Here is a 27623-nt window from a genome sequence, read left to right as displayed (position 1 = left end):
GCCAGGTGCGAGCGGTGGGCCGGCGGGGCCCCGGGCGCGTAGTGGGCCAGGGGAGCCGAGGCCGCGTGCCCCGCGAGCGCGGGAGAGGGTGTGTGGCGGCGAGCGGGAGGGTGTGAGCGAGCGTGTCCCGTCGGGCTCCGCCCCGCCCCGAGGCCGGGCAGGTGTGGGCGGGCCGCCGGGACCCCGCCGAGCCAGGGCCGGGAGAGCCGGCGGGAAACAGGAAGCGTGGGGCGGGGGGAGGCGCGCGGCGGCCGGACGGCGGGGAGCCGGGCTTGCGGGCGGACGTGCGGGTGGCTGGCCGGCCGGACACTCGGCAGGGACCGGGGCGGCGATGTGGGGCGGTCCGGGCAGCCCCGGCGGCCGCGGGGCAGGGGGCGGGGCCGGGGGCGTCGCGGACCCCGCCCCCCCGCGCCGGCGGAGCCGCCGCCCGAGCGCCGACCCCGGAGTCCCAGGCGGCTGTGGCGTGCGGGGTGAGTTCCCCGGGCGCGGGGGCTGGGCACCCCCAACCCCGGGCGGACCGGGTGCGCGTGGGGCCGGGTGGCTCCGGCGGCGACGGGCGGCCCGTCCTGCGGGCGACGCCCCGAGCTGGGATCAGCCCGCGCACCCGGTCCCCGGCGCCCTTGCTGACCCCTGTGCGCCGCTGGCCCGCAGATCCAGAGGACGCTGCCATGCCGGGCGGGGCTGAGGCGGGGGAGGCCGAGGAGGAGGCTGGGGCCGGCTCGGGGTCCGAGGCGGAGGAGGACGCGCTGTGGGAGCGGATCGAGAGCGTCCGGCACCGGCTGACGCGCGCCCTCAACCCGGCCAAGCTCACGCCGTATCTGCGCCAATGCCGGGTCATCGACGAGCAGGACGAGGAAGAGGTGCTGAGCACCTACCGCTTCCCGTGCCGTGCCAACCGCACCGGTGAGCCGTGGGGGGCGCGCGGGGTCCGGCCTGAGCGGGCGGTGCCCCAGGGCCTTCCCTGGGGCCTTCTTCGGGGCCAGCCGTGTGCTTGAGCGTCGCGCACAGAGTCCTGGAGCGCGAGGCCAAAAGCTCTGGTTCCCGGGGCCTCGGTCTCCACATCCGTAGAGTGGGGTAGTTGTTGTGCCTACCATTCTATGTTCTCCTGAACCACCATTACGACCCAGCGTGTCCGCCGTGCCCACACCGCGTTTGGGTTTTGTCTATCTTGGGTTTTTCTCCCACTTCCTGGGCCCACCTTAGAGCAGGGAGTTGTCTATGGTTACCAGGGCAGGATAGGCTTGGGACCTCCTGGTCACAGCTGGTGGACTTGGCATCTTTCCTGTATCCTTTCATCTTTTCAATTCTTTCTGCCCCCTGCCTTCTGTGTGCCACTCACTCCTTAAGAGTTATTTTTCCTCAAGTGCTCAAGACCCATCTCAGTATTATTGAGGGTGCCTTCTCCCATAAGTTGTGCCTTCGAACCAGAGCTGGCAGAGGGATGAGGGTCTAGTGGAATTTCAGGCATTGGCCAAGGAGAGAAATATTTTACTTTGTGTTTAGAGGTGGAGGGGGCTTCTCCTTGCCATTGAAAAGGCAGGCTGCACTTGCTGGCCCTGTATCTGTGTGTGTGTGTCGGGAGGAGGCAGGGGCTGTCAGAGGGATGGCAGGGGCTTGGGGAGCTGTTGAAACACGGGTGCCATGGGGGGGGTGGGTCCTGGCTCTCCTGGCTGTGGCAGACGGGTTCTCCTCCATGATGTGTTGAGACAGGCTCCTGTGTGTGTCACTGATTTAAAAATCTGGGGAACGTGGGCCCTGGAGTGTTGGAGGGGAGGGGAAGAGAATGGCTAGGCACTGGGGGAAGCCCTCACCTTGACCCTTGGGCACCCTTTGCCTCTCCCCAGGGCGACTGATGGATATCTTGCGCTGCCGTGGCAAGAGGGGCTATGAGGCCTTCCTGGAAGCCCTGGAGTTCTACTACCCTGAGCACTTCACGCTCCTCACGGGCCAAGAACCTGCCCAGCGCTGCTCCATGATCCTTGGTGAGTGGGTCCGCAGTGGGTGCCAGTGCCTCGGACACCAGTGCAGAGGTTCCTTTCTCTGTCCATGTGAGGGAGGCACTCCCATTATCCTTGCTGAACAGATGGGGAAACTGAGGCACAGAGCGAACTGAAGCTATTTGCCCAAGGCCTCCTAGCAGGCTGAGTGTGGGGCTGCGATTCTAACGCAGTTAGTCTGAGTTCAGAGCCCACACTCTTAATGTGGCTCTTTCCCCCTAAAATTGTTCTCTGACGTGTGTGTCAGGCGTGCACCAGTTTACAGTTTCTTCTGTAAAAAATTCAAGTACTCCAGGAGACTTTAGAATACATAGGAAAGATGTTTACTTCTTCCTTCAGCTCTGGTCTGTCTGGTAACAGTTTGGCAAATCCCCCTTCTCTGCATTTACACACACACACACACACGATCATCTTACATATCTTGCTCCGTATTTTGCGTTTTCTCAGAACAACTGCTTTTGTGATTTGTCTACATCTATTACGCTTGTTTTAAATGACTGCATAGGCTTCATTAGTAACGTGCCGTAAGTAATTTAACCCATTCCCTATTGATGGATGTCTAGGTTGTTTATAGTTTGCAACATTACAAACAATGCTGGGAACATCCTTCTAGGTGTGTCTTTGTGGAAATGTGTGTCTCAGGAGGAGAGGTTCCAAGAAGTCAGACTTCTTAAAGAGAATGTGTATTTTATTTTGTTTAATTAGTTAATTAATTTATTTTCCCATCCCCTTGTCTGAAGGTGACTGACAGCAATGGCTAAATTAGTCATGCTGCTAATTTATCTCCAAAGGTTAATTTAGCACATTAGCAATTTCTTTTCTCTGAGAATGCTTATTTTAAATGTTAACTAAACATACATCCCTCCAGCAGTGTTTGAGTGCCCATTTTGCAGGACCCTCATCCATCCTGGGAATCATTTAAAAACATTCTCGCAGTCAGATATGTCTAAGATAATATGTTGTTGTTTTAAGTTTGTACTTTGTTGAGAGATATTCACAGCTTACTAGTTAGTAAACCCTGGGTGAATGACATTTCTGTGCCTCAGTTTTTCTGTCTTTAAAATGGGAACAATAAATAGTACCTACCTTAAGTGTTATTGTGAAGATTAAATAAATTAACGTGTATCTAACCCAAAGAGTAAAGTCAAATGTTAGTGGTACAATTATTATTGTTATTATTGCTAGTGAGTTGGAACATATTTTCCCATGTTTACCAGCTATTTTTGTTTTAGGATTTGCCTGTTGATAATTTTTGCCCACATTTTTATTTGGTTGTTTGCTTATTGATTTGTAGGAGCTCTTTATATATTGTAGCTCTGAGTCCTTAGTTATATTTGTTATATTTTCTCCCACTCTGTTGCTTGTCTTTTAACTTTGTTGCATCTGTCATCATGCAGAAATCTCCTATAGCTCTTGGATTTTGCGCCTTGTTTAGGAATGCCTTCTCTACCCCGAATTATAAAACTAGACTCCAATATTTCCTGCTAGTGTTTTTCTGGTTTGCATTTTTCTGTGCAGTCTGCTATCCTCCTGGATTTTATTTGCCTGATTTGACTTTTCTCTCCCCTGTCCCTGGCAGATGAGGAGGGGCCCGAGGGCCTGACCCAGTTCCTGATGACAGAGGTGCGGAGGCTGCGGGAAGCCCGTAAGAGCCAGCTGCAGCGGGAGCAGCAGCTGCAGGCCCGGGGCCGGATGCTAGAGGAGGAGCGGGCAGGGCTGGAGCAGCGGCTGCGGGAGCAGCAACAGACACAAGAGCGCTGCCAGCGGCTGCGGGAGGACTGGGAGGCGGGGAGCCTGGAGCTGTTGCGGCTTAAGGACGAGAACTACATGATTGCCATGCGCCTGGCACAGCTCAGTGAGGAGAAGAACTCGGCCGTGCTGCGCAGCCGGGACTTGCAGCTGGCGGTAGGCCCTGGGGAGATGGGCGGGGACAGTGGGGAAGGGGCAGCTTTTCAAAAAAGGATGGTAATGTGGTAGCCAGCTGGTGTCCCAGAGCCACCAGCTGCCTGCTATTGGATCGTGGGCAAATCCCTTTTCTGCCCTGTGCCTCAGTGTTCTCATCTGTAACATGGGGATGTTGATAGCACTGATTTCATTGAGTTATGACTGTGGTTCTCAACTGGGGGTGATTGTGCTCCCCAGAAACAATTGGCCATGCCTGAAGATATTTTTGGTGGTTACAACCAGGAATGTGCTGTTGGCATCTAGTGGGTAGAGGCCAGGGATGCTGCTAAAAACCCTAAGCGCACAGGACAGCTCCACAGTCAGTGGCCTGGCCCAGAGTGTCCGCATGTGCGGGGGCAGTTGGTGCTGGTACACAGTGCTCAAAACTTGTATCATCTTAGCCGCTGTAGTGAATATTATTATTATTAAGTGCCACTCTGTGCCATGCTGGTTATGTGCATCGTGTCAGGCAATCTCACCAAGGCACCAGGCACCAGGTTCTCATATTGACATACAGACACAGGCTTAGATGTAAAGAGACCTACTCAAGGTCACAAAGTGGGAAATGGCACACCTGGATTTGAACCAGGTCTCCTGGCACCAGCGCTGGCCTCTGCCCCACGCTGCTGTTCTGCTTACTCCCGTCCCGGTGAAGTCTCACCCGGTTTTCTCCATGAGTGAGTGAGGCTGTGCCTCTTACAGGCTGAGAAACAGAGCCTCTCCTTCTTGGTTTCTTGTTGCGACTTAGCATGGGGATAAAGCTGGTATTTTATGGCCAAAGGGACTTGTCCCAAAGATTTAATTAGCTAGTGCTGGGCAGGATTTATCACTGCCAGTGGCGCACAGTAGGCTGTGCCCAGCAATACTGTGCGAAGTTCTACAGGGGGATGCTGACTGTGGGATGTGAAACCCCTGACCCCATGAGCCTCAGTGGTGGCTGTTGCAGGGGGTGACAGGTGCTTGTGGATGATGGGTGGCACATGTGAGGCTGTAAGTGCAGGGGCACTGGTGTGATGGAGCTCTCGACTCTGTGTGCGGAGGGGTTGACGTCTGGGGAAACGAGTCCTGACTGGGGACTTTGAGGACACAGATTGACGAGCCCAGGCTGCCAGGCCCACTTGAGCCTCAGTTTCCTCTTCCTCGAAGCAAGCAGTCACAGATGCAGATGACATCACAGCAAAACATCATCTCCTGTGAACTAGGAATGGTCCTCCAGGCTTGACATCCATCAGTTCCTTTAATTTTCCAGCAACTCTGTTGGGAGGGGGGTTGGCGGGGGCACTGTCCCCATTTGATGATGAAGGAACGGAGGCACAGAGAGGTTGGTTGGAGCACTTTCCCAGGGTTCCAAGATTGAGAATTCCTGACTTTGCTCTGGGCACTGCTGGGGGTGGAGTGGGGTGGGTGGCAGGCAGGGTGAGCCTGCTCGGAGAGGACAGCATGATGGCTGTCGGCTCCCGGGTGTTGGGAGGGGCTGTGGTCGGCACGGTTTGTCTCACCTTTGGGTTGGGTGTGATTGTGAGTTAGGCCCCTGAAGTGGCTGATGTGTGCATATGACTGGGGGGATGTCCTGTGTGTGTGTGTGTGTCCAACCACCTGGGGGTCTCCTGGGATGGGGTAGGGGGATGAAGAAGAGGTTCCTCTGTGTGTCTGTGGATCAGTTGCAGGTGCACATAGTGTGGCCACCTAGAGGTGCAGAAATTTACCAGTAGGATGATAATGACTGCTTTCCCCCAGTTTAGTGGGTAGAGGGTAAAGGGTGAAATTCAATTCATAGATAAGATTTTAGACGTAGCTACTGTAAATGTGCCTTAACTTATTGGAGCTTTTCTGCCACAAAATTTACAAAGGCTTTGCAGATGGAAATGAGCAGAGCAGCTGATCCTGCTTTTCTTGGCAGCTTGGGTTCCCTCCCCTCACCCCCTACCCATGGACAGGTGTGTAGTGGCTGTGATTTAATACTGTGTTTTATAAGGTGCAAATTTAATGAGCTGTTATTTCTAAGCAACATAAACTTAAGGGAACGAACGCTGTAATTTTGTGCTAAGTGAGTTTGTACACTGGGATTAAATACATCTGTATTTCCTGGCGTTCGGTGAAGACTCCGGGTGCCCTGTCCCCTGAGCTCATCCGGGGAGCCTGCTGGCCGCGGATCAGGTGGGAGGCCATGGTGTGTGGCTGCGGTTTGCTGGAGAGGGTGTGACCATGCTTGCCCTTGTAGCTAGCTGTCTTTCTCTGGTGGTTCACAAAGCATGTTTTGTGAGGGGAAAGGAATGTGAGAGTCATGAATTTCTTTCTGAGTCCTTTGCGGAGGAGGAGCGCACTGTTAATTCATGGAACTGCCTGACCCAGCTTCCAGACCCTTGCGTGTGTGTGTGTGTGTGTGTGTGTGTGTGTTGCCATGCCAGGCCCTGGCGGGGGTGCTGCAAGGCCTTTCCAAGCGAGGCCAGGGCACTCCCAGGGCACCAGACATTGGCACGCCTGAGTGTAGCCCCAGAGGCCATTGTGCCTCTTTTCCAGCAATGACTTCATTTTGTGGCTTGCCACCTGCTGCCACTCTTGTCACTGTCTAGCCACCTCAGACCCTACATGCATTTGGAAAATCACTCTGGCCGATTGCATTCATAATCCAGCAAACTGGCCATGCATGTCTGCTCTCTGCCAGGCGGCTACCACCCAGCCTCCTACTCAGTACCCCTGGCCAGCTTCTGGCTGCCCACGCTGAGCTGGTGACAGCCTGGGGTTGTAGGATTTTATTTAAAGCTGTAAAGACGGCCACTGTCACACCCCCAGCAGCTTTACAGCCAGCCTCTGACAATTTAAAGGCCTCTGCCCACCTGCTGTCTTGTTTGATTCTTGCAATGACTTTGGGAGGCAGGTGGTGGAGCAGGGGATTGAATGGGCCCATTTTACCGATGGGGAAACTGAGGCCCAGAGGAGGTAGGTGACTTGCTTAGGATGGCAGAGGGTAGAGTGGTGCCATTGAAACCTGGACCCTGGACTTGGAATTCTTGTTGGGGATGAACCTATAGCACAGTCTTCCCGAGTGGAAGCTCTGGTGGGAGGATCTTTAAGGGCAGGTCACACTCACATCTGTTCCCTGAGTGTATGTTGAGTGGGGGGGGGGCTGGGTGAGAGGGGGACATCCTGGCTCTTGGGCTGGGTGAGACCCTCAAAACCATCCTCCTCCTTCTCCCCCCGGGGAGATAAGGAAATGGAGGCACAGAGGGGGGCCATGACTGCTCAAGGCCACACTGAGTCAGGGGCAGAGCGGGGCCCAGCCCCTGGGTCCTCCTGTTCTTGGTGCAGCCCTCCTTCCCCGTCACACTGGTGCCGTGCTCAGCTGCCTGTGCCCAGCGTCGGAACTGCGGTACAGATGCACGCATTGTGACGCACCCACAAGTCCTTGAGGCAGACTCTCCTGGAAGGGTGGCTGGCCTTGCTGCCTCCCTTCCTTCCTCGTTGTATTTTTCCAGTCTGTCCCTTCTTCATAGACATGTCCGGGGAGGACTCCAGCTCAGGCCCCTCTGGGATTTGGGAAGGCACCCAGGAGTGAGGGAGCGGGACCTCTGACTTTTGGCCTGGCTGGTGGTCCCTCTCTGGCCTGACTCCTGTCCTGGGCCCCAGGTGGATCAGCTCAAGCTCAAAGTGAGCCGGCTGGAGGAAGAGTGCACGCTGCTGCGAAGGGCCAGAGGGCCACTCCCTGGGGCCGAGGAGAAGGAGAAGGAGCCCGACAGCGCGGACCTTGTCTCCGAGCTGCGCGCCGAGAACCAGCGGCTCGTGGCGTCGCTGCAGGAGCTACAGGAGGGCCTGCAGCAGGTATGGGGCGGGGTGGGGGGCACGGGACATCAGACCCTCCTGCTGCTCACTCTTCCCGCTGAGGCCTGGAGAAAGAGGATTCTAGATCCTGGGATCTGAGATCTGGTTGGAATCCTGGCTGGCCTCTTGTCTTAAGCTCTGAACGGAGGGCCCTCAGTGCTGGGTTCACCCTGGACTCAGTCTGGGGTCTGTGGGTGGCCCCAGGAGGCCTCTGAACTCCATGAAACTGTGTGTGAGCATTTTTCTGGGGAGAAGGCCCCAGCTTTCCTTAGATTTGTAGAGGAGTCTGACCCCGGAAAGGTTGAGACCCCTGAGGTCTGGGTGGCGCTGGGGCTTGCTCGGTGTCCTGTGGCAGGTCAGTGCCAGGTCATTGGCAATGTGGGCCTGCCACCTGGCCATTGTTCCACACAGGAAGTGGGAGAGGGAGCTGGGGCCCTAATGTACTTCATGGGATTGGGGGTGCCTGGCTGGGGCATGGGTCTGAGGGCTGGACCTTGGGCTCATGGTCTACTTGCCTGGGCCAGGCTCAGCCCCTGTGAAGACCCCTTGTTGGGGCCGGAGGAATAGGCCTTGGAAATGGCACCCATCTGCTGTCCTGGGCGACGGTTTGGGGCCAGAGCAAGAGAGAACAGGCCTGGTTCTTGTTGAGGAATAAGTTTCCGGCCCAGCTTGTCTGAGCACGCCCTCATCCACTTACCTCATTTGTACCTCAGATGCTCCCTGGAGGGTGGGCAGGGCTGATGGGGCCACACCTACTCACATAAGGGAAGCGAGGTCCAGAGAGGTCAAGGTCCTGGGACAAGATGGCAGAGCTAGTGGGGGTGGGGCCGAGGGCCTTGTGTCCTCCTTACTCCCACACTCAAGGTGGGCCCTGAGCCAGAGGCTGAGGCAGCCCTGAACTCTGAACCCCCAGGAGGCGAGCCGGCCTGGAGCCCCAGGCTCCGAGCGGATCCTGCTGGACATCCTGGAGCATGACTGGCGGGAGGCGCAGGACAGCAGGCAGGAGCTGTGCCAGAAGCTGCATGCCGTGCAGGGGGAGCTGCAGTGGGCCGAGGAGCTGCGGGACAAGGTGGTGTCCACATGCTCCCCTCCCCACCACCTTCTCGCTAACAGCCTGGGGAGGCTCCTGGGGAGGGGAGGGTGGTGGGCATCACCAGTTTAGCCAGCCTTCCCCCAGCATCTGCTGTGTGCCCAGTTCCTGTGCCAAGAACTGTGCACTCAGTTGTCCTCAGATATTTATTGAGATACATCAGTGAACAAAACAGAGGACCTGCTCCTGTGGAGGGCAGATTCTAGCTGGGGAGACAAACAGGGCGCAATACACGTAATCCTCAGTCCGTTCGTTCATGTAACAAGGTGATAAGGGCTGTGGAAGAAGCAGAGCAGAGTAAGGAGGCAGACCAGAGTTTAGATGGGGAGGCTGAGGCGGGCTGGGATGGGGTCGTTAGCCCTGTTTTAAGATTAGGCAGCTGAGGCCCAGTGAGGTGAAGTCAGTCGTCCCAGCCGCCCAGCTGGGAAGGTGAGCACTCATTACTGGGGCTCAGGCCTCTCTCTCTGGATCTGCTGGGCACCTGCTGGGCACCTGCTGGGTAGCTTCCCCTGGTCCCCAGTCCTGGGACCTGACCCTGGGTGTGTCCCACCCTGCTCCGCCCTGCCCTGCCCACAGTACCTGCAGGAGATGGAGGACCTGCGGCTGAAGCACCGGACGCTGCAGAAAGACTGTGACCTGTACAAGCACCGCATGGCCACCGTCCTGGCCCAGTTGGAGGAGATCGAGAAGGAGCGGGACCAGGTGAGGCCGTCCTGCAGTCTGCACAGCCCTTCTCTGGCCGCTAGTTCTCATCCTGGGGAAGATGAGGAGGGGCAGGTGGGACCAGAATTGTAGACAGAGGTAAACAGTGCACTCATTCATTTAAGATGGGGCAGGTAGGCCAGGAGAATCAGACATGGGACCTGAGCACTCGAGATGCTCCAGCCTGCCCCCCGAACACCCCTGCCTCACCTGGGCTCCTAGGACAGTTACAAAAGTTGGTCCTGGCAGCCTTTCCATCTGAATCCCTTGTTCTCCCCACAACCAGGGCAAGGTCTACATGGGGAGGTGCTTACAAATGTTTGCTGATGAATAAATTCTCAAAAGTTCTGGCTCCCAGGCCCTGGGTACCATGGCCCTCATCTCCTGAGGCTACAGGGTGGGCTGAGGGCCCCCAGGCCTCCTTGTCTGAGGCTCCCAATGCAGTGGGGCGGGCAGGAAGTTTTGTCCTTGGACCAAATTTGAGTCCCACTAGAGGATTTGAAGTCCACGCATGAGAATGGGCCTTAGGATCCCCTGGTGGGCCTGGTGAAAATTCAGATTTGAAGTTTCGTCCCCAGACATTCTGATTCAGGTGGTCTGGGTAGGCCCAGGAACCTGCATTTACCCACCTGCTCCTAGCCCGTAGGTCTCTAGCCCTAGCTCCCTCTCAGACAGTGAGTGGCAGGTCCCAGCCGTGGGCCCAGCTCTCAGGGACCCTGGTCTTCATTGTGCAGAAAAGTGCTTTTGGTGCAGTGGCTGGGTTTGGACCCTAGAGGCTGGGAATAGAGCGCCCTGCACACCGTAGATCTCACAGGGAAGTTTTATGGTTTTTTTTTTTTTTCATTTTAGTACTGAGGATTGAACCCAGGACCTCGTGCATGCTAAACATGCGCCCTGCCACTGAGCTATCACCCTCCCCCCTTAAGTTGTTTTTGGGAAATGCTCAGAGCCTGGATTCTGCAGCTCTGTCCCTGCTGGTTTGGTTTCCCTGTGTATAAAATGAGCATAACGAAAAATCTCTTAACTTGGAGAGTTTGTCTGAAGATTAAATGAGCTGATATTTAGCATGGGGCCTGGCCCACGGGAATTCTGTAATAAATGTTAGCTGCTGTGCCTGTTGCCACCACCCCCATCTGAGAGGTCGGAGGCCAGGACAGCTGAGCCAGCCTGGCTCCTTCGGCTGCTGGCCCAACACCTCCCTGCCCGTTCTCGCCAGGCCATCCAGAGCCGAGACCGGATCCAGCTGCAGTACTCACAGAGCCTCATCGAGAAGGACCAGTACCGGAAGCAGGTGCGGGGCCTGGAGGCTGAGCGGGATGAGCTGCTGACCACGCTCACCAGCCTGGAGGGGGCCAAGGCCTTGCTGGAGGTGCAGCTGCAGCGGGTCCAGGGTGGCCCCTACCTCAAGGTGAGCGGGGTCATGAGTACGAGCGGGAACTCTTGGCCAGGGTTGGTGCATCAGGGGACAGGCCAGGAGCATGTTGGTCTCTGAGTTTCTGGGGTTGCACCTAGGGCACAGAGAACAGTTTGAAGTCTGTCTTAGTATACACTTGGAGAAGCCTGGCTGCCCGAGGGCCTGTGAGCATCTTAGAATGCAAATCATGGGCCATACAAGTCCCTCAGAGATTAGCTAGTCCAGTTCCCACAGGGCCCAGAGAGAGTCAGAGGCTTGCCCAAGATCACTTAGCCAGCCAGCAAATGGAGCTGGGCTCTCAGACCACTTATAAACCAGACACTGGCTCTCAGACCTCTGCCAGGAACTCTGTCTTTTCCCATCTTGGGTTTGCTTAAACTGCTTGTCAATTAGCCAGGAGTTTAATGCCTGAAGAAATAGAACAAAGGGAGCATGAATCTGTGATATCTGACTGTTAAAAATCCTCAGTGGGTTTTAGGTGAAAGGCAAAGCCCCTTACCATGCCCTAGAGGCCCTGCAGAGGGGCCCTTTACCCCAGCTTCCACACCCAGCCTGGTTCCCTGGGTCTCAGCCTTTCAATTCCTGGAATGTGTCACAGTCCTGCCTCAGGGCCTTTGCACATACTGTTCTGTCTTTGCACATACTGTTCTGTCTGCCTAGACCATCCTTTCCAACTTTATCTACTTAACACCTATTTATCCTTAAGCTCTCAGTTCTAACCACACTTTCTCTGGAAGGCACTCTGATGCCCCAGGCTGGGTGGGGCTTTTGAGTGCCTTTCCCACCCTGGGTACCTTCCTTCCTGAGTCTCTTGGCAGCTGGGCTTTATTTCCTTCATCTGTCTGCTTGTTTATAGTTTGTCTCCTCTGCTCGGCAGTGAGCTCCATGAGGGCAGGGATCCAGCTCCCTCATTCCCAACCGTGTCCCTGGTCCTGGCACGTGGCAGGCATTTAGAAAATGGCAGTGGCTGGCCCTGGCCCAGCGCTGCTGACCTCTCCCCACCCTCTTCCTCTCCCAGGCCTGTGCATCTTCCCATTCCCTGTGCTCCAACCTCAGCAGTACCTGGAGCCTGAGCGAGTTCCCCTCCCCACTCGGAGGCCCGGAAGCAGCAGGGGAGGCGGCTGTCATGGGGGGTTCTGAGCCCCACACCTCGGTAAGACAGCTGTCCTAGCCCGGATATCGGGGGGTACTGATGGCCGTCGTGTAATTACTGACATGTAGAGTGCTTTCCAGTTTGCTAACAGTTCTGTTTCACATGAGAGGAAATCGATGCCCACGAAGGCCAAGTGCCTTATTTAAGCTTATGCAGAGAGCTCAGAGCTGAACCTGGGCACCCGGAGACCAGGGGAGCCACTCACACACCGTAACCCCACAGAGCCCACTCCTCTGCTCTGGGCCCTAGTTCTCATCTGTGAAATGGACACAAACTAGATATGTTCAGTTTTAGGCAGGTACCTGGGGGTGACCAGGCCCTGCCATGGCGTTGCAGGAAGAGGCCACCGACAGCGAGAAGGAGATCAACCGCCTCTCCATCCTGCCCTTCCCCCCCAGCGCTGGTTCCATCCTCCGCCGGCAGCGTGAGGAGGACCCTGCACCCCCTAAGAGGTAAACAGGCTGGGAAGAGGGCAGCAGTGGCCCAGGGAGGGGGTGCTGCTGTTACCCGAAACAGCCATCTCCCAGAATCCCTGATGCCAGGGTCAGGTCCAGGCTGTCACCTCCCTTTACTGCCCTTGAATGGCTGGAGCTCTGGAAACCCAGGTCCCAGGAGTCATAGGTGTAACTGAGGTCAGGGATTAAGACAAGGTCAAAGCACAGAGTGGGCTCAGTCCCTGCTGAGCACCCTGGCATGAGAGTCATTGGAGGTTAAGTCTCAAAGATCCTAAATCCACGGGGAAGCCTGGGTGGTTCAAGACTAGGAGACACGGAGGCAGTTCCAAGGGGTTGGGGACCTCAGGCAAGAAAGTCAGGCCTCAGGTTCAGGCAGTGGCAGTAAATGGGAGCTGGAAAAACCGAACTGTGCTTGCTGGCGCAAGACCGAGGGCAGGGAATGTCCTGCCTCCTGGTGTATGTCCCCCTGTCAGATGACTGACCCCGCCATGATGGGTGTGTGATGAGGAGGTGATGGTGTAGTGTGGGAGGCAGACCCCAGAGCCATGAATGACAGAAATGGAAAGTGGGGCTGAGATGAGGTGTGAGAGGTCAGGGCAGGCTTCTGAGAGGGAGTGGCATTAGAGGACAGGCCAGGCCTTCTAGGTGGAAGGACACAGGGCAGAGTTCAGGATGTTAGCTTCTTGCCCTTAAGGGGATTGGATGGCATGAGCACCCTGTGCCTGAGACCCCCGCCTTGGGTCTAGCTTGCATGTGCTTGAGTGTTGCTGGCCTATTGGTGGCCCAGGGGCGGGAGCAGGGGTTGGGGCTGAGCACCCACTGTGCCTCACGCCGGCCCCTCCCGTCCTCTGTCCGCCCAGGTCCTTCAGCAGCATGTCGGACATCACAGGTAAAGGCCAGGGGACTCCACGGGGAGGGTGCATCTGGGGGCCCACCTGAGCCCTATGCCGCCTGCTCTGCCCTTGGCCTGCATCCCCTCCCTGAGGCTTTGCTGTCCCCTGGTCAGGCAGGGGGATTCTGCCCTCCTGGGGAAGTTGGTTCACACCTCTCACCCTGAGCCCACCCTGGTCCTCTCTCCCTGTCCTGGCTGTCCTGTATGGGCCTCCTCAGTTCCAGTCCACCCTCCACCTTTTTCCAGGAAACTCAAGGGTCACCCTGGCCAGCCCAGGCTAGTGGGTCCAATGTGTTCCTGGAGCATCAAACCTGCGAAGTCCCAGGCCTCTGGGCCCTGGGCCATCCCTGGGCTCGAGGGGCTCAACCCTTTCTCATGGACCCCGGCCCTCTCCCATTGCTCAGTCTGGCACCCCTGAACCTCACTTTTCCTCCCCAGGGAGCGTGACCCTTAAGCCCTGGTCTCCCGGCCTCTCATCATCCTCATCCTCTGACAGCGTGTGGCCTCTGGGAAAGCCGGACGGCCTTCTGGCCAGAGGCTGTGGCCTGGATCTCCTCAACAGGTATCCCAGCCGCCTGCGGTGGGTGGAGCAGGGGCAAGGTGGGAGGGAGCAGCAGCGAAATCTTTGCCTTATGCAGCTGCCAGACTATTAAGGTCTTTAGACAGAAGCAGAGATTGGATTCAAAACCACCGCTTATCATCTGGGAGACTTGGGCTGGTCACTTCACCTCTCTGGGCCTCAGTTTCCTCATCGGCTAAAGGGGCACAGTTATCTCTTCTGCAGATGGTGTTTGGAGGTTTAAGACTTGTCGCAGAAAAGCACCCCGCTTCGCCAGGCGTATGGTGGATGCTCGGTAAATGGTAGCTGTTACTTGTACCGACATTCTGCTCGCCTGTCCTCCTGGCTTGGAGCTCCCAGCAGGAGTGAACCTCCCAGCAAACTTCGTGCTGAGGGTCGGGTGGGGCCGCCCTGGGAGCCCCTGCAGCTGGGCTGGCCTCAGGCCCACGACCGGAGTCATGAACCACATCGGCTCAGAGCGAGCTGCAGGCAGTGTGCTCTGTTCTGGTGGATGAGTGGCCTCCCTGGTCAAGCCCGTCAGTGATCTCAGGAGGGTGGGCAATAGAAGAGGCCGATCTGAGAATGTGGCCTTTGAACTCAGACAGCTGGGTGACGTGGAAAAGGAGGCTGTCCAGGGCCTGGAGTATGGTGGTGACTGGAGCAGGGGGTGAGGGCGGGGGAGGGTAAAAGGCGAAAGTCGAGGCCAGGGCAGGCTTTGTGAGTCAGGCTGGGGAAGTGTGGATTTTGGCTTGTCCGAGCTGGGAAACCTGGGCTGGCTTAGCTATTGCTAAATGCAAGGCGGGCTGCTGGCTGCCTTACAGCATTCCCTCTGTTCTGGGAGGTAGGTGTTATTATGATTACCCCTGTTTTATGGAAGAGGAAACTGAGACTCAGAGAGGTTAAGCGATTTGCTGGAGGTCACACAGCTGGGAGGTGCCAGGGTCAAGGTCCAGAGTGAGCTGATCAGATCTGGGTTTTGGAGCGGACATAGGAAGCACTGATTGTCAGAGCTATAATGCAGGGATGCTGGATAGAGAGGACAAGAAATCAGAGCAGAGCAGAACCGGGGCCTCCTGCCTCCTGGAAGCAGCTTGGCCAGGCCCCTGGCCAGGTCCCTGCCCCCACCCTCACCCTCCGGCACAGGGCCCAGTGTGACATTGTTTCTCACTGTGCAGGACGTGCTTCTAGGGGAAGGGGCGGAGGCGCCTCCCTTCCTGCCTGCCTCGGCCCTTCCTCCCTGCCTCCGCTCTGGCCTGCAGCAGGGGTCCTGGCTGCTGTCCAGGGGGCGCCGGGATGCAGCAGAGGGAGCTGGAGTTTCTGGTCCAACCCCCACCTGGGCCCCATGATCACATGGGGCCACCTCTGCTGCCCACACAGTTCCTGGGAGGCGGAAGATGGGGGAGAACACAGACTTGGGTAGGGGCAGGGGTAGGTGGTCTGAGAAGAAAGGGGTGGACAGATGGGAGGTCAAGGATGTTTTAGCCCTAACTGGCTGGGGGTTGCTGTTTGCATGTGTCCTGAAGTGGGGGCAGGGTTCCAGCTCGGAGCATAGTGGGGAAGAACAGACTTGGGAGCCAGCTGAAATCCCAGCTCTGTCACTTGTGACCACGGGGCCTTGGGCAAATTTCCCAGTGCCTCAGTTTCCTGCTCTGTAAAATGGGGTCACAGTAGTGCCTGTCCCCTGAGGTCATTGTAGGGGTTGGGGTATTCCTATCAGAGTGCTTAGAACAGCGCCTGGCTCTCAGGCAGTGATAAGTTAGCTCTTAGCTATTATGATTATTGCTGTTGTGGCTTAATCCTCAGAGTAGCCCTGCGAGCCCCATTATACAGATGAAGAAAATGAGGCTCAGAGAGTCAGGAATTTTACCCAAGGCCTCTTGGTGGTGGAGCGGGGGATTCCTTGTCCTTTCGTTCTGTGGAACCTGCGTTGACTTCATGCTCGGGTTGAGCGCTCACTGTGTACTGGGCGTTTTCAGCCCTCCGCTCTCCTCTGCCCGTCTTGGCTCCCAGGGCCTTGGGGCGAGCTGGGGCGGGGGGCATGTGCAACGCTGGGGCAGGCCGGCGGTTGGACAGGCCGGTGGGAAAGAGTGAAAGTGAGTTGCTGAGTGGGGAGGGCATTAGGAGAGTATGGGGGTGCTGTCACCTTGGCAGGGCTGCCCTTGCCCACACTTGTCACACAGACACAGGGTCTCCGGCACCGGCCGACCTTGCACAGGGAGGGTTCGAGTAGGTCATTGCCTGACTCACCACCCACCAGCTGTGTAACTCATCAAGGTATAAATTCCCCGGGCCTCAGCTTCCCTCTTCTTTAATAACAGATGGCCCCCTTAGGGTTGTCAGGATGGTTCAGTGAGGTAATCTGTGTGACATGCTTAAGTCTCAGCTTCATGGGTCCCTGACCTGACTAGGGATCTTCCCATAGTGCTCTAGGGTGGGACAACACTCATCCAGGCCACTTGGGTCATCACTGCTCAGGCTGGCAGAGTGAAGGACTTGGCCCCGTTCCCCTGTGCCCCCAGGTCCCCTGTGACCTGACACTGGGGGAAGGGGTTAGGAGTTTTCTCCTGTCCTTCCCACAGGCAGGGTTGGGGTCAATCAGATTATGTTGCCGGAGACCCAGGAGTCCTGAGAGGTTGGTGTAGGTAGACCCCCACTCGTGTTCTTCTCTCTTCTCCCACCCACTTGTCTGCTGAGGCCTGGGGCTGAGGGACCTGATCTGGACCCTCCCCGCAGTGAGCCCCCAGGTGGTAGCCTGGGGCCGTGGAGGCCCAGAGAAGTCACTTGGTCCTTCAGGAAGGTGGGCAGGGCGTCTTGAAGGAAGGGATGGCTGAGCTGGGTCTCGGAGCATGAAAACCTTGGGGTAGCCGAGGACTTGCCCTGATGCTGGAATTGCAGGGAAGGGAGGGGTGTGCCGAGGCAGGGGCTGGGGGCTAGCAGGTGAGGCCTGGAGGGCCTGGGTGCAGGCTGCTCACCGGGCCCTCGACTAGGGAAGCTGTGATGGTCAGTTGTCTGTGGGTTTGAAATGGGTGGGGAAACAGGGCCACAGGGAGGTGACTTGTCTTGAATCACACCTGTTGACAATGAATGTCTAATTTTTATTGAGCACTTAGTTTTCTTGGGCACTGTTCTAACAACCTCCTATGTTTTAACTAACTGAATTGTACAACAAGGTAGTTAGATGCAGATAGGATGGCTGAGGCCAAGAGGTAGGCTGCCAGGCTGCCTGGCCCCAGAGTTCCTGCTGGCGCCCTCCATGTCTTTCTCAAACTCTTCTGACCACAGCCCACACTGAGAGAAACCCAGTACATGTGCCTGAAACAAAAGGGGCACAGGAAGATAGTTGGATTTACTTGAAGGGAGGCAGGCTTCTATTTTCTAACCCATCTCATTAAAAAACAGTGTTGATTATGACCCAGTGAATTGCACAACCCATTTCGGGGCAGGCCTGCAGCTGGAAGGTCCTGGAGCCCTCTGGTTTCCACCTCTACCTGCATTATCTCTACATTTGCCTGACCCTCACAGCCACGGTGGGAGATGCGTGCCCTTGCTTTATGCATGTGATGGTAGAATCAAGTGGCCACCTCACTTGCCCAGGTCTTCATATGGTTAACACTGGGGCTGGAGCTGGACTGTGTTGCTTCAGCTGTACGGCCATTGGGCAGCATAGCCAGCCCTGGCCTCAGGCCTCTTCTCTCTCCCCAGGCCTTTCTTGCCACATCAGTGCGGCCAGGACAGTCCCAGGACTGAAGAAGCCTGCAAAGGCGGCGCTGGTGCTTCCAACATCCATGTCTAGCCACAGCCCTTTGGGCCTGGCTCTCTGTATTGACTGAGGGGGCAGGAGCTAGACGGACTCCCCAAGGCTGGGGTTTCCCCGCTCTGCATGGGTGCTGATTGGCTTAAGGTCCTTGCAGCCTTGCCCACTCCCGGCTGGCAGCAGGAGGCAGTGTGGCAGTGTGGCTGCAGCTGCCAGGGTGGGTGGGTGGGGAGGTGAGTGAACGCCCCAGCTCTGCCTGGGCCTCCCCTCCAGCTGGGGAACACCCACTGACCCTGGCCTCTCCCTTCCTCAGAGCCATAGCAGAGGGTTTATGGGGAGACTTCTGGTCAGTTTTCTCTGAATCTGGCCACAGGGTGCCACCAGTTCTCATCCAGGGACAGGCAGAGTCCTGCCATGATGGGGATCTTGGTGACTCTTTGTGTTAACTGTCCCGGTTCCCACTGCCCATGAGAGGGAGGCCAGAGTTCATTCCATGCCCTCCACAGGCTGGCTCCAGCGTGCCTTGGAGCTATTTCCCTGGATGTTAAATGAGTTAATTAGGGCAAGGAGCTTAGCATGGTGTCTGGCACATGGGAGGCACCCAGTAAGTGTTTGCTTCTCCTGTTATTATTGTTGTTATTAAATTCTTCCATCCTGTATCCTGTCCTCCACTCCTTTGCCCATACCAGCCCTTCAGCCTGGAACCATGTTCTCCCTTGTCGGTTCCCAGAGTGCTTCTGTTCTTCACTGTGATGCAGCCCAGCTGCTGCTTCCTCTGGGAAGCCGTTCCCCTTTGTGCTCCCACTGCTGGCTGCAACCATCTCTGATCTGTGTTATGTTCTAAGGGCGAGCTCCCTCCCTGGGCTGTGAGCATAACAAGCTTTTAAGTCATCTGCTATGTGCCAGACACAGTGTTTGGGGCTAGGGATCTGGAGTTGAACATGATAGCAGGCTGGTTCTCAGGGTGTTCTTTCTTAGGGAGGGAACAAAAGGAAAAATACAAAACTACGGCACTCCGGCAGGAAGCCTCCGCCTCATTGTGTGCAGGGGTCTTGGAGGGAGCAGCCTCTTTTGACCTGAGCTTTGAAGGATGAGCATAATTTGCCAGGCGGAGAATGAGGGGGAAGGGCATTGCAGCAGGTGCAGTGGCCCGATGGTGGGAGTCATGGCATCCTTGGGGGAATCACTGTGGTTTTCCAAGAATGTTGAACTGAATCAAAATACCTGACTAAACTCGAATTCCCATCTTCTTTCTCTCTTCTCAGGTCTCTGGCCATCCGAGTGTCAGGCTGGAGTCCCCCAGGGGGGCCCGAGTCCCAGGACAAGGGCTCAGATGGCTTGTCGTTCCCTGGGGATAACTGGCCTGGGGCCGTGGTGCGGAGGGTGCTCTCTGGGCCAGGGTCTGCGAAGGTGGAGCCAAGAGAGGTGAGGCCCCGCCCCTCTAAGCTGTGGGCGGAGTCAGTGCGATAGCTGAGGCGGGATGTCCTCTGATTGGTGGAGCTAGGTCACTGCGCAGTTTTGGGGGATTGGCCAAAGCAGAGGCGGGCTCAGTGACCAGCTGCTGGTTGCCCCGCCTCAGCCAGCATTAATTGAAATCTGATTGGGCGGGGGCTGGGAGGTGGGGCAGACTGACTGCACCTGGACATCTCCCCACCCTTACACGTGGGGAAGACCAGACTGAACCAGGCTTGGGGCAAGAGTCCTGTTGCTGTGAGCACTGATTCTACTGGGCACATGCACTATGAGGTGGGGGCATCTGAATTTTGAGACATAGCCACCCCCACGCCCGGTGTTCTCCAGCCTCAGGGCTGTCCTGGGAAGCCCTGGGAAACTCACTTCCCTCCCTGCCTGTGTTTTCTCCCAGCCAAGGGCAGAGGCTGCTGGCTTGGAGGGGGCAGGCCTGGAAGGGGAGGCCCAGCAGAGAACCTTGCCCTGGAACCAGGCATCCACACTCCCCTTCCTGATGGACTTCAAGGGTAAGTCTGGCTTGGGGGAAGGTACTGGGAACTCAGGAGTCCTGGATGGTCAGAACTGAGGGCGCAAGAGAGGGCTCATCCTGCCCATGGTGTGAGTGGGACAACTGAGGCCTGAGGGAGGACACTCCACCTCCTGACTCCTGGCCCTTCCCTTCTGCACTGCTGCCTCCTGGCTGGTCGTCTGTTCTTGTGCCCTTCCTCTGTCCTGTCTTCAGTATGCAACTTACAGTGAAAGGAGCACTGGAAAGGAGTCCGGAGACCTGGGTTCGGGTCCTGGGTCTGTCCCTAGAGGGGTTGGTGGTTTTGGGCCAGTCCCTGCCCTCTATGGGCCTTGGACTCTCATTTAAGATGGGGGAGATGGGGTCCTGGCCGCTTAGGCCTCGAGAGGGCCATGTCTGTGGCCTCTCCGAGGTTGATCCCTGACTTCCTCCTCCTCTTATCCTCCCTGCTACCCCCTGCCCTGTCCATGCCCAGCCTGCCAGTCCTTCCATGAGGCCCTAGATGCCTGGGTGAAGAGGCCAGGTGCTGAGCCCTTCTACATTCGAGCCAACCTCACCCTGCCTGAGCGGGCCGACCCCCACGCCCTGTGTGTGAAGGCCCAAGAGATCCTGCGGCTGGTGGACCCTGCGTACAAGCGGCGGCAGGAGTGGTTCTGCACACGGGTTGACCCCCTCACGCTGCGGGACCTGGACCGAGGCACTGTGCCCAATTATCAGAGGTGACACAGCCAAGAGCCCTGGGAGCTGAGACTGGGATGGGGGACTCTTTCTCCTTCCTCGCGCATTCCTTTGCTATCCTCTGGGATAGGATGGGGGCCTGGAGGAGAGGAGGTGAGGGGCTCCCTTTCTCCCTACAAATGCATGATCCCCCAACCCCCACAGAGCCCAGCAGCTCCTAGAAGTTCAGGAGAAATGCCTGCCCTCCAGCCGACACCGGGGGCCCCGCAGTAATGTAAGCAAGGCTGGGAGGGCAGGGTGAGGGCCTGGGAGGGGGGTTCCAAGGGTGGGGCCCAAAAGGGAGAGGACAGGCTGCACTCTCTGGCAGTTGGGGGAGGAGGCCCCACCCAGACTTGGTTGCTCACCTCTTGGTGATCTCCTTGGTTGCTCCTCCACTTGGACTGGTTGAGCCTCTACGATGTGCCCAGCAAAGGGAGTGGCAGGGCTCCCTGTTCAGATAGTTGAGAGGAGGAAGTGAGGCAGGGTGCCTGTTGCCCAGGAGCATGCGTGGCATGTGGTGAGCACTTAACAGAACAATGACCACACCCCCTTCTCTAATCCCTGGACCAGGACTGGGCTGGGTGGTGGTCCCCACGTCCCCTGGGGCAGAGGGAGGCTGAGAGAGGTCAAATATCTCAAGAGACCATGGTGCTAGAGAGAAGGTGGGGAGCCTGGGTTCTGGAGCCAGGCCGCCTGGATTTGAATCCCAGCTCTGCTCCTTCTCAGCCCTGTGACCTTGGACAACCACCTGACCCTCCCTTGAGGCTCTGTTTCCCCATCTGTAAATTGAGGGGATTATGCTGCCTGCCTTGTGGGCAGTGGAGGGCTTCAGTGAATCCATGCACACGTGGGGTCTGGGCAGTGTTTGTCTCATTGTAGGCTTTCGATACCTGTCAGCTGTTGGTATCATCAGGGCTGTCGTTACTGGTTTCCGTAGTCTTCCTACCCGAGGTCACGTTGCTAATTCATTGGAAGAGACTCCAAAGTGTGTATCCTTGTGTGATTTCTGGTCCTCGGTTTCCCCATCTGTAAAGTGGGGGGAGATCTAAGGCTCCTCTGGCTCTAACTGGCTCTGGCAGGCTTGCTTCCCTGGGCCCTTAGAAATGGTCACCCTCCTTGCCTCAGGGGCTGTGCTGGGCCCGGTGGAGACGGGGGGAAGCCTGGTGGGTGGGGGCTCCTGTGCTGACCTGTGAGCCTGGACAGCACTGGCAGCGGGGGAACCCCCTCTCCGGGAGGGTGGGGTGGAGCTGAGCTCTCAGGTGCCCCTCTTTCCCTACCCCCACCCCAGCTGAAGAAGCGAGCCTTGGACCAGCTGCGGCTGGTGAAGCCCAAGCACGTGGGGAGTCCTGCTGGGGACTCCCCGGAGCAGCTGCTGCTGGAGCCCTGCTCAGGTGGGTGCAGAGGTGCGAAGGCGTGTCCTGCGCTGCCCAGTGTCCAGGAGTGTGCACATCTGGAGGTCTTTTGGCCTTGGTGGTCCCTCTGGTCCTGAAGGGCCTGTTGGAGGGTTCTGGTGGGGGGCAGGGCCCATGCCAGGGCCTGGTGGGAGATGCCAGGGTTGAGGGAGCTTGCTGGGGGAGGCACATGTGTCCAAGTGTGACTGTGGGTCTGTGTGAGTTTGGGGCCCGCATGAGCATGGGCCTGTCCTCGTCTGGCAAAGCACGCGGAGCTGTGCTTCTAGCCTGTGTGTGATGGCAGGTGCCATGACAACCCTGGATGGAGTTCCTGGAGGCAGGAGGGTGAGGCCTGGCCAGATCAGGGAAAAGGGACTAGGGGAGCCCAGATAAGGGAATAGCAGTTCTGAAGGGCAAGGAGGAGAGGGTGGTTAGGAAAGACTTCCTGGAAGGGAGATGGTTTGAACGGGGGCCTTCAAGAATGAAGAGGCATTTGTGCCAGGCAGAAGGCATAGCTTGTGCAAAGGCTCAGAGGCATGGCTAAGTGTAGTGTGTTTGGAGGACACAGTACAGCAAGTGAGTACTGAGCACTAACTCTGTCACGCATTGTGGCCTGATGGGAGCACAGGCTGGAGACCCTGCCCATCTGGGGACCTGGGAAAATGTGACTTGGGCTCTGAAAGGAGAGTTAACTGGGCCAAGAGGTGCAAAGGTGGGGCTGTGTCACCCCTGGGCATGCAAAAGCCCATGGTTAGAGCCGTTGAGCTGTGAGGCAGGAATGGAGGCTGTTATGATGGGGCACGTGGCTCGCTGCCTCTCCAGGCTCTGGCAGGGCTGGGTCACCCGCATGGAGGATGTGGCCTTCTTCCTGAGAGTTGTGGGAAGTCACTGGTGCTTTGAAAGCAGGGGAGTTAACAGGATCTGACTTCAGCTTTAAAGCCTCTCTCCAGCTGTTGAGAGGAGAATGGCCTGTAGGGGGCAAGGGTGAGGCAGAGGATCCGGGAGGAGCCCACTGCACGGGTCCCAGAGAGGGAGGGGCAGCTCTGCTGTGGCTGTGGGAGAAGCAGCAGTGGGACTTAGGAATGGAAGTGGGTGGGGTGACTTTAGGAGAGGCATTGGGGTTTTGAGTATCGAGAGGAAGGCCGCCCCAGGGAAGATGAGCTGGGGCCCTGCCCCCACTCTCATCTTTTCCGCACCCGCTCCGCCACCCAGAGCCCGAGCAGAGCCTCAAACCCTACAGCCTGGTGCGGCCCCTGCTGGTGTCTGCCTTGCGGCCCGTGGTGCTTCTGCCTGAGTGCCTGGCGCCCCGGCTCATCCGCAACCTCCTAGACCTGCCCAGCTCCCGTCTGGACTTCCAAGTGTGCCCAGCGGGTGAGCCTGCGTGCCGGACAGGGGAGGCAGCACCCTCGGGGCAGCCAGGCCTACTGGCCCTTCATTCTTGCCTCTCCTGGCTCTTCAGAAAGCCTCTCTGGGGAGGAGCAGTGCACATCCTCAGCGCCTGGAGCCCCCAAAGCCTGGCCTGCCCCTCCGGGGCTGGGCAGCAGGATCCGTGCCATCCAGGAGTCTGTCGGGAAGGTAGGTGCTTGGGGCAGGGTGGCAGTGAGTGGGGGCGGTCCTCTGGGCCCGAGAGTAGAGTCTGAGTGCAGGCCTGTGCCGCTCACCTGCAGAGTGACCCTGGGCAAGTCCCTTCCCTTCCCTTCTTTGGGCCTTTTTCGTCACCTGTGAAGTGAGTGGGCTGGGGCAGCCAGCCTCATGTGGGTCGCCCTAGAGGCTGATACATTTCACCTGTTCGTCCTTGTGGTCAGACTTGCCGCTTCCCTGGAGCTGGCCCGGGCTGCTGGGGGTGGGGTCAGCTCCATTCTACGGATGGGGAGGCTGAGGTCCAGTGGTGGGTAGTGACTTATGTCCCTTGGTCTTGGGCCTACCCTTCCAGTTCTTTCCTTGTTGCCAAGGTCCCTCTGGGTGAGGACACAGGACCTGTAGGGGGCTGTGCTTTCGGGCCCAGTCAGGGGGTGGGGGGTTAGTGGGGTCTCTGGTCTGGGAGTAAAATGTAGCCTTGACCCACCCCCGAGAAGAAGCACTGCTTGTTGGAGCTGGGTGCGCGGGGTGTGCGGGAGCTGGTCCAGAACGAGATCTACCCCATCATCATCCACGTGGAGGTGACTGAGAAGAATGTCCGGGAGGTCAGGTGAGACGGGCTGGGAGGATGGGGAGGACCCCTCTTCCTCCCTTTCCGATGCCTCTGTCTCTTTGTCTCTGTCTCTGTCTCTTCCTCTTCTCCATCTCTTTGTTTGCCTCCCGTTCTCTTTTTATCTCTCTTTGTCCATCCTCTTTCTCAGGCTCTCCACATCTTAGTCTGTCCCCTTCTCTCCATCTCATGGTCCATCTTTATCCCCCACTCTGACCACCCTGACCACCGCCTACTCTCCTCTCTCCGCAGGGGTCTGCTGGGCCGGCCGGGCTGGCGGGACTCCGAGCTGCTGCGGCAGTGCCGAGGCTCAGAGCAGGTGCTCTGGGGGCTACCCTGCTCGTGGGTGCAGGTGCTGGCCCACGAGTGGGGCCACTCGGAGGAGCTGGCCAAGGTGGTGCGTGGCCGCATCCTGCAGGAGCAGGCCCGCCTCGTGTGGGTGGAGCGCGGCAGCGCCAGAGGCTGCAGCAGCAGCAGCAGCGAGGCCTGAGGGGCCCCTTCTGATGCCTGTGCCTTCCTCACGCACTTCAGAAGCCACCAGCAGGGACCCTGGTGTCTGCGGTGGAGCCGGGTCCTCCCCATCCTGAGCCTTCCCAGATCCTGGGATTTTTGCTTCTGGGCTCTGGGCTCTCTCACCCGCAGGAGCCCCTGGGGCAGAGCTTCCGCCCACCCCTCTACTTGCTGCTCTGGGCCTTCCCGTGGCCTCGTGTCTCCATGGACCCGTTCTCGTGGGTCTCACGCACACCTGTGTCCTCTCCCTCGTTGCTCACCTCAGAGCATCTGCGTTCTCACTCCTGTGCACTGGTTTGCACACCTGGGTTCTTTTGGGGCAGCTCGTGTCTGTCCCTCCCTCCGGCACGAGGTCTCCCGGCTTCGGGGCCTCTTCTGCTCACAGGGGCCCCGAGCCCATCTCTCGTGACCCGCCCGTCCAGCTCACATTTCCTGTGTGTACCTCCACAGGGGCGTTGTGGCTTCCCCCGGTCCACTGTCACCTGTAACCCTCGTGTCTTACAGTCACGTGTATCTGTGGTTCTCCCCTGTGTAAATGTCATGCCCCCACTCCCATGACACTTGGCACTAACACATGTGTGTTCCTGGTGAGCACACCCAGGACCATGTTCTCATGGCGCCCCTGCCCTGCCCTGCCTCTCGGAGGGTTGGGTGGGGAGGGGCCAGCCGCTCAGTTACCAGAATGTACAGCTCGTGAAATTATAACGGGCCTTTTTTTCACTCAGAAGCCGCACATTATGGAACATTAAATAGTTTGTCATAGAAGCTGGTGGCCTTTTGCTTGCTTGCATCCCTGGCCTGGGGCCCCCCCTTTCCATTCACCCACTTGTCGCCACCCCCAGCTGAGGTTGATACCACCTTTCAGGTCTCTGCTTGCCCGAGGGGAGGGTCAGATTTCACCCCTGACTCATCCCAGAGCTGCCTGCCATCTGTGCTGGCATCACCTTACCTGCCCCTAAATGACCGGAGTGGGGCCCCACAGATGGGCCACCCCTGTGCTCAGCCCTGCCTATGTCTGAGCATCAGAGGAGTGCCCCTGGAGTGGAGATGCTGGGCCGGCAGGGTGTGGTCTTAGGCTTAAGGGGCCCTGCTGCTGAATCCAGGAGACTAAGAGCAAACCCTCAGTATACTGTCAGGGCCCTGAGACTGCTCCACCAGAGAGGATGGTCACTACCAATGAAAGAAATCCAGGTGGGCTTACTGGAGGAGGTGCCGCATGAACTTGAGGTGTTGGATTCCTTTCTTCAAGAAGCGCTTATTGGACTTACATGCCTATATATTGTTCTTGGTCTTCCTACAACTGTCCTCAGTCACAATGATGAACTCGGGCAGGCCTCTGGGAGGTTTTTGGGGGAGTGGGTTTACTAAGTGGAGGGAACCTCAAGAACAAAGTCTCAGAGGCAGAAAATGGGTTGAGTTTGGCTGCCTGGGGACTGTAGGAAATAAGGCTGGGAAGGCCAAGTCCAGGGGTGGAGGCTGCCTAAATCTCAGTGTCCTTTGAAGTCTGGGTCAGGCACCATTTCCACGAAGCCTGCCTGAGTCTCCCAGTCCTTAGGAATTCTGGGCCATGCCATACTCTGCTTTGTGGCAGCATTATGGGTCTCTGTGGGCTTCCTGCGTGTGGAGACTCGGTCATGCTCATTTCAGTAAATGAACCTCCCCTATTGCTTGCTGTGTGTCTGGCCCAGTGCTCTGTCTATGGACATAGGAGTCTAGGGGAAGATGCAGGAGCCCAGTGTCTCAGCTGTGATTGCCTGGTCCCTTGTTAGATGTCCTTTCCATGGGGTGGAGAAGCCCACCAATCCTTTCATCTTCACCAAGTCTTCTTTTTGTCCCTATTTTACAAATGAAAGTAAAGTTCAGAGATGTGAAGTAACTTGCCCCGAGTCACACAGCTTTTGAGTGGCCAAATCAGGATCTGACCCCTGGTCTGTGTGACACAAAGCCTGAGATCATCCCTTGATGATGCTGTTCTGAGAAGATGGGCAGTGAAGAGGCCTGGCACGGGGCTGGCTCATAGGAGAGTGAGTCCAGAGGATTGATTTTCCTTTGCTCTCCCTCTACAGTGCTAATGCAGGGTTGGGCCACAGCAGGCCCAGTTCAATTCACCAGCCATCTGGTACTTTTTTCTGTTTAATTAACAAATCTTTATTGAGCTCCTACCATGTGCCAGGCATTCTTCTAGGCACTGGGGATTCAGTGAATAAAAAGAAATCTCTGCTCTGATATTCTCATGAGGAATACAGACAATAAATAAGTAAAATATACAGGATGTTGGCAGATGAAAAATGCTATGGAGAGAACACAGCAGAAAAGGGGACCTGGGAAGGAGAGACCTGGGGGGCTGGGAAGGAGGGAGAAGGGATTGCACTTCAAATAAAATAGTCTGGGAAGGCCTCATGGAGAAGAAAACATTTGCGTAGACTTGAAGGAGGTGAGGGTGTGAGTTGTGTGGATCTCTAGGGAGAGGCTGAGGCAGGAACAGCATGTGCAAAGGTCCTGAGGTGAGTGTGTCCTTGAGCTGGCCAGAAGCCCACTGGGTCTGGAGTGAGCGAGCAAGGGGACAATAGTAGGAGAGATGGGGTTGGAGGTAACAGGGGCCCAGCTTACACAAGGCCTGTAGGCTGGTGTCTGATCTTTGGCTTTTGGTCTGAGGGAGATGGGAGCCAGTGCAGTGTTCTAGTGGAGGGAGGACAAGATGTGAGTGACCTTATACAAAACAAGACAGAGATGGTAGCTGGAGAAGGTCCTCCATTCACTGGCTTGGCTGGGAGAGAGGCAGAAATAAAGACTGCTGAGTAAGATAGAGTATGGTGGACCACAGCAGGACATGCACCCTCAGGGGAACTCCTGTGAGCCAGATGAGGGCCAGAGACCTGGGTTCCACCTGGCTCTGTGGCTGAGCTGCTGGATCATCTTAGATCATTCTGAGCCTTATGTGTTCAGCAATAAATTGGAAATAACAATTCTAGTACTGTTGTAAAGATTAAAGGAACTACTGTGGGAGCCCCCGAGGTTGGGGGGCTTCCTGGAAGAGGGAACAATTGAGTTGAGCCTTAAAGT

At 57.1% G+C, this 27623-nt stretch overlaps 1 protein-coding gene across 3 annotated transcripts; it reads left to right on the top strand.

The window, feature by feature from the left end:
- The first annotated feature begins 238 nt into the window (after nucleotides 1-238).
- CARD10 (caspase recruitment domain family member 10) lies at nucleotides 239-25325 on the top strand. Of its 3 annotated transcripts, none has more exons than XM_032492183.1 (21): nucleotides 241-470; nucleotides 652-903; nucleotides 1845-1982; nucleotides 3577-3902; nucleotides 7569-7760; nucleotides 8674-8829; nucleotides 9427-9552; nucleotides 10769-10960; nucleotides 11985-12119; nucleotides 12456-12571; nucleotides 13435-13463; nucleotides 13905-14028; nucleotides 19045-19204; nucleotides 19644-19755; nucleotides 20230-20473; nucleotides 20637-20706; nucleotides 21760-21862; nucleotides 23075-23233; nucleotides 23322-23437; nucleotides 23938-24050; nucleotides 24303-25325. In XM_032492183.1, the coding sequence occupies exons 1-21, from the start codon at nucleotides 332-334 to the stop codon at nucleotides 24538-24540; spliced, it is 3240 nt and encodes a 1079-aa protein (XP_032348074.1). In that variant the 5' UTR covers nucleotides 241-331; the 3' UTR covers nucleotides 24541-25325. The 3 variants fall into 3 exon arrangements, with proteins under 3 accessions (XP_032348075.1, XP_032348074.1, XP_032348073.1); XM_032492182.1 differs by having other exon boundaries at nucleotides 23935-24050; XM_032492184.1 differs by lacking the exons at nucleotides 21760-21862; nucleotides 23075-23233; nucleotides 23322-23437; nucleotides 23938-24050; nucleotides 24303-25325 and adding an exon at nucleotides 21351-21729 and having other exon boundaries at nucleotides 239-470.
- The last annotated feature ends 2298 nt before the right edge of the window (nucleotides 25326-27623 follow it).

The sequence above is a fragment of the Camelus ferus genome, chromosome 12 (genome assembly GCF_009834535.1).
Source record: "Camelus ferus isolate YT-003-E chromosome 12, BCGSAC_Cfer_1.0, whole genome shotgun sequence".
Lineage (NCBI taxonomy): Eukaryota > Metazoa > Chordata > Mammalia > Artiodactyla > Camelidae > Camelus > Camelus ferus.
Note: the sequence above shows the minus strand (reverse complement) of the source record. Positions and strands in the feature narration are given on the sequence as shown.

Bases quoted from the DNA above. Each gene is read 5' to 3' on its own strand.
- CARD10 (XM_032492182.1), top strand. From the start codon at position 332: ATGTGGGGCGGTCCGGGCAGCCCCGGCGGCCGCGGGGCAGGGGGCGGG. The intron at 12,120-12,455 runs GTAAGACAGCTG...ATGGCGTTGCAG, and splicing joins GTTCTGAGCCCCACACCTCG to GAAGAGGCCACCGACAGCGA. The intron at 14,029-19,044 runs GTATCCCAGCCG...CTCTCTTCTCAG, and splicing joins GGCCTGGATCTCCTCAACAG to GTCTCTGGCCATCCGAGTGT.